The sequence below is a fragment of the Podarcis filfolensis genome (genome assembly GCF_964270895.1).
Source record: "Podarcis filfolensis genome assembly, chromosome: 2".
In the NCBI taxonomy this organism is placed as follows: domain Eukaryota; kingdom Metazoa; phylum Chordata; class Lepidosauria; order Squamata; family Lacertidae; genus Podarcis; species Podarcis filfolensis.
The window spans coordinates 76,492,707-76,502,430 of record NC_139605.1 but is presented as its reverse complement, the minus strand read 5'-3'; the positions used below and the strand labels follow the sequence as shown (position 1 = coordinate 76,502,430).

Genomic DNA, 9,724 nt, shown 5'->3' with positions numbered 1-9,724 from the left:
CCTGAACTGTATTATTTCAATCAGTTCTTGGCAAAGTAACTAGTGATTGTTTTACGTTTCACTGATTGCAGGCTCCATGCACTACTATTTATTCTGAAAGGCAACTATTGTATCAGTCATTTCCCTCCTGTCTGAAATTATCCTGAGAATCCATAAGGAAATCTGAACAAACTATTGTGGCTTTCAGAAGACTGTAATTATAATAAAGACTCTTAAGCATTTTCAGACTCCTGAAATCTGAAAAAGGAGTAAAATGCTTGTAGCATGATATAAATCTGTTCTGTTTGGAGAGGCTGCACTGGTCATTAGTGGGATTCACTCCCATGGTTGTTTTTAAAGACAAACATTGTTCCCGATAAATATGGCTATCCTTTGCTGTGAAGAGACTTGATCCCAAGTTCAGGGGATCTTGCTAGGATTTCAGGATCAAACTTGAACGTGGAGTACTAGCTCTCTCAGGCACTTTTGAATATTCCACTTTGTCTCATCAATGATTCCTTGGAATTACAGGTTGTTCTTACTACACATCCAAGCAAGGAAGGGGGGGGGGAAGGGACTTGAGAAAATAAGCCAGACGTGGTATACAAAATGTCAAAGGCATTTAAGGTGGTCAACAAATAGGACTTTGTCTTGTTCTGTTAACATTTCCCTTTACAAAGACTGGTCTCTGTGTTATGACTGCCTTGTGAAAACTGCGTAAAAGAGCCGCCTTACAGTGGCTGCTCCACATGGCAGCTGTAACATGTAGAGTGACTGATCATGTGGGCCACTGCTAGCCCATTAAAATGTCTGGCAGTGCTACGGATGCAATCTACATGTTGAGGCATTCCACACACTGCTGTATGAATCAGCTGCCATGAGGATGTTTCAGGCTACATAGGATAGACTCAAATCTATAGAAGGGTTTGTCATCTGCATTACTTTGTAGTTTTATATTCAGCATGTGCAGAAACCAGCTGCCATGAACAATAGATTTGTGTTTACTTAATTGGCACTGTGGCAGAACCCTTGGAGTAAGTGAAATACTCCTATAGTAAAGATGTGGGGATGAAAAAAAAAAGGATTGTCATAGTCTGGTAAGGCATCTTTCAGTGCATCCTTTGCATTGCAAACTAAAACATAAAGTCATCTGGAGGTAGAGGGTGTCACCTCCACAGGAGATTTCCTTGTGGCCCTTCCCTTGCGTAAGAATGCGCAATAGTCTGCGCATGCAGAATGGGAGTCAAGGTATTGCTGTTCCATGTGCTGGATGGCCAGGGAAGGCTGTTCCAAGTACCAGGATTATCTCGTCTACTGTTGATGAGGTGTTACACAGTGCTTACTTTTCATCTGTTACTTTAAAAAAAAAAAAAGCCTTCATTTCATTTTGCTTTTGCAAGAGTGGCCATGCTACAAATTACAAAAACAACAGTGTGGGAATTAATCATACACAGAAGACAAAACACCATGTTACTATCACCATTGCATTAATATGTGCATAATATCTGTGCGTAAGGCTCAAGCCACGGCAACATTGTGGTGTGCTTTTTTTTTTTTTGGCAATGGAGTCAAGCAGATCCACAATAGTGATAAACACAACCAACATTTCCATGGTCAACCGAAAGGGCTATTAACCGAGCATGCCTGGATAGGAAGGGGGCCTGAGAGCTATAGCTCCTAGATGTGTATCTATCCAGAACCTTTCAAAGACTTGTTTTGTGATTTCTGCGGCAATCTCTTTATTACCTTCACGTCTGGCCATCGTGCAAAGCTTATCAACTATACTCTGTTATTATTCCCTGTGTTTAGGTTCGGAATAATTTTTCCCCAATTTTCTTTTTTACAACTGTAAAAAAAAATCCATAGTAAAAATAACTCACTATATGATACATATACCCAAAACGGTCAGATACTTTATATAATAAAAGATGAAAATAGTCACTTTTCATAATAAAAATAACTTCTATTTTTTGCTTATTTTACAATATACTTAATATTCTCTTCTTCACTTAAAAGTAAATAGGTCCTGTTTTTGATAGCACATCTGAGTCGATACAAAGGGGCAAAGAGGTGGATCAGCTGTTTATAAACACTTTGCACAGCCACATTCCACATGCCTCTCTAGCTCTTCTGTGAAGGAGGAGCCATCCACACACTGGAAGCCATATTTCCGCCTTTTGCTCCTGAGGGCAATGCAGCACTGATCATTCCCACAACTGCCATGACATTCCACTCGAGGCACTTTGACCAGAGAGACGCATGCAATCGAACCTTGTTGCTTCCGAATGAATTCACGGATAATCTCTCCTTGGCACTGATTCTCTGCTAGAACAAACAAATACATGCTTTCAGAGATCTTATCATTTGTTTGAACATCCAGAACATGAATCCAAACCACAGCCCTCTCCTTGGCTTATGCCAAGATCAGATTGCTACAAAGTGCACTTAATACCAGAATATTTTGAAGATATGCTGGTTCTATATATCTATGACAGCAGTTCCCACAACACTACTTTGAATTCCACACATTGTCACAGTAGAAAATGGGATTCTGCATCAAATCACAGCCCAACATGCAGCGCGTCCATTCGCCTTTTCTGGTGGGTGGCGTTGCAGCCATTGGGGCCCCTGCAGTGATCCGGCGGGAGGTGGAGATTGACGCCCCACTTGCTGCCATCTGGGCTGCGTTGCTGGGCAGGGCCCCACCCAGGGGTGGCCCTGCTGACCAATCAGCACTGGTGGGAGGCGTGGCCGCAGATAATTTAAACCGCAGCGTGGCCAGGGAGCGCTCCTCTCTCGTCCTTTGCTGGATAAAGTTGTGGCCTATTTGAACCCATAAACCTAAATACTCGCGTCCCATGTGTACATTATCCACCAGGGAACTATGGGTCTAGATAAAAGTCCCCAACAGAAATCTCTGGTCCATTGCTGTGACACGGGATATAAGAACCAAGTATCTCATACAGGTAAGCAACAGTACTTGGGGGGTGGGAAGTCTTCTGAACATACCACCCATTTCCTGCCCAGCATAGAAGCTGCTAGCACAGAAGAACTAGAATCATACCCCATCTCATATCCCATAGGTGGGTGGGTTTTGTATCAGTGCCTCTTCCCTTTTTCTGTGCAGGACTATCTTAACTTTAGCTCCTATATTTTAAGAGACCAGATGACTATTTTAGTTGGATTAATCATGCATTGAACCATGTGTACTTATTGGCATTATTGGGACTTATCCAACTAGTTCTTTGGGACAGAAGGCATGTAGGAGAGCTATGTTGCTATCTTTTAGGTAGAAAGCTACTACTAGCTGCATGCCGGAGGTTCTTCCTGTTTATTTCCTGGCTACAATAAATTATTTTCCTCATTAAAATCTTTACCAAATTGCAACAAACTGAGAAAAAGAATTTGCTGATGAACTTTGCAGACCGCCCATCCTAGTCATGAGTTGATAATATGTTTCCTTCTCAGTGATTGGACACATATTTAGGGAGGAGTGATCAATGGTAGTCCACATACTTTCCATGCAAAAGTTCCCAGATTTAATTCCTAGCATCCCTACTCCAGGTAGGCCTGGGAAAGGCCCCTATCTGAAACCATGGAGAGGTGCTGGCAGTCAGTATCGATCAGGAGCAGATAACCTCTGGCCTTCCAGAGCTTTCAAGACAGTGATAGCTTGGAGATGCACTGAGTGGCATAGGTTGGCTGGGAGAGATGAGAACACTCCCACAGATTCTTCATGCGCCTGCTATTTGATCATATGTTCATACATTTAAATGTATGAAAGAAACGGATCCTAGTGTTGGTGCTAAGTGGACCCTAGAAAGCAAGTTGCTATCAGTCGAACCACCCAAGATGTGTTTCATCTTTTTTTAAAGTTTGCCATCTCACTATGTGAAATACAGTATTAACATGGTAATTGACTCTGGAATAGAGAAAAATCTGCAGAACTCTTTTTACTTATACTCATGTGTTAATGAACAAAACAGGTAAGGGCAAAGCACATAGCACACAAGTTGCAATTATACCAACCTCTATCACAGCGCTCTCCACTGTAATTTGGATCACATTCACAAGAGGGCTCCCCGTGTGCTGAGATCTTACACTGCCCATGGCTACATTTCAGACCTCGACAGGAGTTGGAGGAATCATTTTTTCTGTCGCAATACATGCCCATGTAACCTTCTACACACTTACATGTGTAAGCAGAGGTGGTGGCTATGCATTTACCATGGAGGCATCTTGGAGGAAAGAAGAAAAAGAGAGAAAGCTAATTTGTGTCTACCACAAGCTGAACAAAAAGGTTCCAGAAATGGAATGAAATTGTAGGTTGATTTTTATGAACGGTTTAATTGTAAGTTTTGAACGGTTTATTCTGTGATGCTTTTCTATATAGAAACTGCTTTGGGATCAGATGGTGAAAAGTGGTGCATAAAAGCCTCAGATAAATGCTGTACAATAAATGTCAACATCCCCAAAGTGTAGATTCTGTGGCTTACAGATGAGGCTTGATATCACAAATGAGTCGTTGGCCTTCTTTTTTTTTTTAACTTATTGGATTTTTCATGGAAAGGATTAATCCAGATTAAATGGGAAAAATGTGAGCTGGTTGCGAAAAACATGCATGTATGAGTAGCACTTAGTCCACAGCAAGCACAAGGAGATTCTATGGAGATTTAGAAACCAGAAAGAACGGTAGTTGTTTTTGTGACTCATATTTTAAATCCACAGTTCTAAATATACAGATGAGAAATAATCTGAAATTTAACTTGCTCTCCATAAAACATACCATTGTGGGGTGGGAGGGGGAGACAGGCGCAGGCTCCCACACATTTTCTCAGCATGTTTGTTGACTGGTGCATAAATATCCCATTCCCCCTGCCCTGTTTTCCATTCAACACAGAGGGAAACTTAGGTTACTTCCAGGCAACCTATTTATCAATCATTTTCCCTAGTTTGTATGCATTGTCTAGAGACCAGACAATGTCAGATATTTATTCAGCATTCATTCTGATTTTCACATGAGAGGAAAACGTTTTCTTAGTGCATCTCTCTGCTCCTTTCCTTATTGCAAAAAAATCCTATTTTAGGAGGTTTGTTGCGAAATAGTGCTAACTCAACCTTAATTACGCAACCTGGATTTGCTTGTATGTGATTGAATCCCACCTGAAAATAGCAACAGTCTGGAAGCACCCTTACTTGCTGTTGTGGCAGGGATCTTTAACTTCTTGGTCACAGAGTGATCCAGTCCAGCCTGGATGACACTCGCAGACAACACTTGTCTTCTCAATAGAGCGACAGATGCCATGTTTGCAAATGTTACAGGACTTGCAACCAGGAAGGACCCCTACTGACTGATGTGGTAGATCTTTGAAATCTTGCAGTTCATTATTAATGCGGACATCATGAATGCATCCATGGAAACCGCTGGTTGTCCTCTCTGTGCCCTGCCGCAGCGAAGACAGCCCTGTGGATGTAGGGATGCCTGCAAGGAACATAGCAAAACACTTTAGGGAATACTTCAGCATCTTCAAGGTATTCTGAGAAATATGTGTCAATGAAACGGGATGGTCATACTGGGGAATTAGGAAGGTGAATAGTAGTAGTTTGCAATGTACATTATATTCCAGTTTACACCCCTCCTGTTCCATCATTTCTTAAGCATGATTGTTTCGTATCTTATTCCGAAGTTTAAGTCACACTGGATTTTCAAATACACATAAATACCTTATGTACAAACAAAACAAATTACAATGGTTAAACTAATAGGTTTGGACACTGTGGCCCAGGTTCAAAACAGTACTCAGCTCAGCTTGTGGAGGTCCCTCCCAAGAGAGATTAGACAAGTGCCCGCGGGAACAGATTTTTGCATTTATTTATTTCTTTTTAAAAAATATATATATAAATGAAGCTGCTAATTGGGGTGAAAGGTTGATTGGGATAGGGACTGTGACACAAAGAAGGAGTTTTAACCCTTTTGCCTCTGCCATTTTCCAAATCTGAATTGTCCCCCTGGAACTATACTTTTCCTTATGGGAAAAATACCTGTTCTGGCAAGGTAATTTGAACTGGAAAAATAATTCCCCCCAGCACTTCAGCCCTGATTCAAATTGTTCCCTACAGTTGCATCTATCATTTAGAAATATATATATATATGCAATTGTGGCTCTTCCATTGTTACATCTGGTTTGATTCTCAGTAACAAACTGTCAAAAACTGAACTTACCTCCAATGTAGAGTGGAGTATCTTCGTCAACAACAGGCTGTTTCTGCATTTTGCCAAGACTCTTGGGAGCTCCTTTATCCACAACCAAATTCAGTGTTTGGTTCAACATTACCAACTCCACACTGTGAAACTGCCCATCATTTACTGTTTCCACACTGAAAGAGTGAGGGGTGGGGGGGAAGGGGAAAAAAAGCGGAAATTAGGAAGGTGTTTAACTATAATATTCAGGTTTCTACTATAGTCGGAGAAGAAATTTGATTCAGTACACATTTAAAGCTGAATCTATCAAATTTGCACTTTCCAAAACAATATGCAAACTGAGGCACAGTGATCCTCTAACAATCTCCAGCTGCGCTCCGGAGGCTTCAGGCGGCTTCAAGACGCACACACATTTCCCCTTACTTTTTGGGAGGGGAAAAGTGTGTCTTATAGAGCGAAAAATACGGTATCAGGAAAATGACATGGGGAGGGCTAAACCATTACAATGGGCCAATCCAATCCCTACCCCACTGCTAATATCTTGTTTAAAAACTGTGAGAAGTTCTTATCAAGGAACTGCACCCGACTTACACCCTTTGTTATTGAGAATCATGGTGACCATGTTTTTCATGTTCTATTCTGTAGCCAGGATTAGAAACCTAAGCTAACATATGAACACAATTATCATAAGAACACACAATTATCTTAATGGTACTGATTTCTGATTACGTGTGTAGAGTAGCCAGGAACTAGCTACTTGGTCTGGAGTAAAAGTCAGCAGCACTAGAGCTGACTGGATTTGGGAGAATAGTCTAAGCCAGGCATAGGCAAACTCGGCCCTCCAGATGTTTTGGGACTACAACTCCCATCATCCCTCACCACTGGTCCTGTTAGCTAGGGATGATGGGAGTTGTAGTCCCAAAACACGTGGAGTTTGCCTATGCCTGATCTAAGCCATGTGGTGATGGTAATAGCAGCACTTATGAAAGCTTACTGTCAAGCTTGCCAGAGAGAAGTGGACTTCCAGCTGAAACCTCAGCGGGATGTGCTGATGTGATAGGGTGAAAAATAACATTTGATTCTTCTCACTGGGGCTATTACATAGGACAGGTCAGGAGAAGACCCGTTGACTCTCAAAACATGTTGGGCTTCACACGCACAACTATTGCATGAGCATATGAACCGGCTGGTATTGTCAGGTGTGTGAACTGGGACTTCCATGTGGTGGTATAAACACAGCCACTCAAATTCTTGTGATGGGAGGAGCTGCTTCTTTGAGCTGAGGCAGCATAATTAATGACCTTTGAACTTTTGAGGTAGAATCAATGTATACAGCAACAGTCTCCCTTCTCCCAACTCAGCCCTCTTATCTGAAGAAGTCAAAACCACAGTCATTTGTCAGAAGATAACACTACAGTATTTAGCACTGCTGGTTTTTATTTCAGGCCAGAGTGCACAGACATAAATCACTGGGTCCTCTGCAGCATATGGCCTTTTGAGATTAAGTTTTAAATGCTCTGATTAACAGGATTATATAGAGGCCCATATGTCTTGGTAGAGCACATAAGAAAGTTTGAATTTTACTTGAATAAAATGGAAGAATATTTCAACTGTTAACATTATTAAAAATTCTAATTTTTAAATAGTTTTCCATTTCAAAAATCTTTTTAGCCCTAACTGGGCTCATATTTCTAAATTTTAGTAACAGAATTATGACAAGATGAAAAGTCACTTTCCCTTGCTTCATTTACCTCCAGTGTGTCCTGTCTTTAATTAGACTTTAAGTCTGTCGTCATAGCCAGTCTTTTTTATAAAAAATTTTGTACTGTCTGTCTAGCAATTTAATGGATGAGGACATCATAACCAATAACAAAAATGTTTTCACCCAAAACTTCTAACAATCAGAAATCTAGGACCCGGTCTAGAAGTCCAAACTGACCTGGATGCCCTGACTATAAAAAACTACACAAATGGGGACACAGGTGGCGCTGTGGTCTAAACCACTGAGCCTCTTGGGCTTCCTGATCACAAGGTTGGCAGTTCGAATCTTCACAACAGGCTAAGCTCCGGTTGCTCTGTCCCACCTCATTCCAACCTAGCAGTTCCAAAGCATACCAGTGTGAGTAGATAAATAGGTACCACTGCACCTGGAAGGTAAACGGCCTTTCCACATGCTCTGGCTTTTGACACGGTGCTCTGTTGCGCCAGAAGCGATTTAGTCATGCTGGCCACATGACCCAGAAAGCTGTCTGTAGACAAACGCCAGCTCTTTCAGCCTGAAAGCAGAGATGAGTGCCGCACCCCAAAGTCGCCTTTGACTGGACTTAACTGTCCAGAGGTCCTTTACCTTTACCATTTACACAAATTAAGCTGTTGGGGTAACCCAGTCAGATGGGTGGGATACAAATTATTATTATTATTATTATTATTATTATTATTATTATTGCTGAAAATGTGGTAATACATAACATGTATTTGAAGATGAACACTCTCAGCAAAGCATTTTACTTATCATCCTTCAGTGTGGATTAAACAACGGACTGCGCCTCATTTTACTGTTTACCACTATTCTGAAGTACACCATCAAATAAAGAAATATGCTGCATTTAAAAAGGAAATGATCAGCTATTTCTGACTCAAGGGTCAGCAGTAGCTATTTTGAAGTACATAGCTTTTACTGCTATTGCCACTGAGATTCTATAAATGATTTTTGATATTGTAGAGGTAACAAAACATTCAACCACCACAAGTGATGGATAATGCCTACCCACCAGAGGGACACTGACCGTTACAAACAAGCAGGAAACTATTAGTGTGAATGTATCATAGCTGCAATCATGGCCTCTGTCCATAGCTTTAACATTACCAGGCAGTAGCACCTGCCTGCCACATGGAAAACATTTTTTTTTTAACTGAGAAAGTGAGATTCAAAAGCAATTTGTGATGAAGCATTGTGGTGGTCTGCCATTCGATATGAAATAGCATTTACTTAAACTTTATTGAAAAAGAGTGGACGATAAGGGCATGATCCAGTCCAAGTTAAGCATGTAATCTCCATTGCATTCAATGGGAAAGCTAAATGCATGGTCAAGCCTATGTGATATAAACCAATGGGACATATAAATGGGACTCTGGTTGGATTGTGCCCCAGAGTTTTAAAGCTGATAATGTATAATTAAAGACCATCCTACTAATGCTCCAAGGAGCACTTGAAAAATTGCATTTTGTTAAATACAATTGCTGTACCCTCAGAAAGACAACTCTGGATTCCAAGAAAGGATTCCCTTTCCAGATGATAAGTGCTTATGTGAATGTTTCTTCCTAGAGAGCCTGGCTTGCTGCTCCTATGGGGGAGTCAACAATCGTCTGAGACAGTTGGAGACAGTGGCTTGGCGAGAGATGAAGGGAAGAAAGCCACAGACACTGAACAGTGCATCACAGTTGGGCCAACAGTGCACACTGACTGTGCCTTGAAGGGAGAAGAGGGCTATTGCCCTGGCGACAGGGTTTTGTTAAAATGGGGGGTCAGTTGTCAACCTGGTG

The 9,724-nt window shown here is 41.3% G+C and overlaps 1 protein-coding gene across 2 annotated transcripts in view; it reads right to left on the bottom strand.

The window, feature by feature from the left end:
* Nucleotides 1–621: 621 nt before the first annotated feature.
* SLIT3 (slit guidance ligand 3) overlaps nt 622–9,724 on the bottom strand; it is a 395,171-nt gene continuing 386,068 nt past the window's right edge. Inside the window, exons 33-36 of one of the 2 annotated variants that reach the window (XM_083596748.1) lie at nt 6,203–6,357; nt 5,176–5,461; nt 4,009–4,217; nt 622–2,304 (exon numbers count right to left, since the gene is read on the bottom strand). In XM_083596748.1, the coding sequence (XP_083452874.1) occupies nt 2,063–2,304; nt 4,009–4,217; nt 5,176–5,461; nt 6,203–6,357 (892 nt within the window). In that variant the 3' untranslated portion in view covers nt 622–2,062. The remainder of the gene's footprint in view (nt 2,305–4,008; nt 4,218–5,175; nt 5,462–6,202; nt 6,358–9,724) is intronic. The other variant, XM_083596749.1, reaches the window with a different exon arrangement.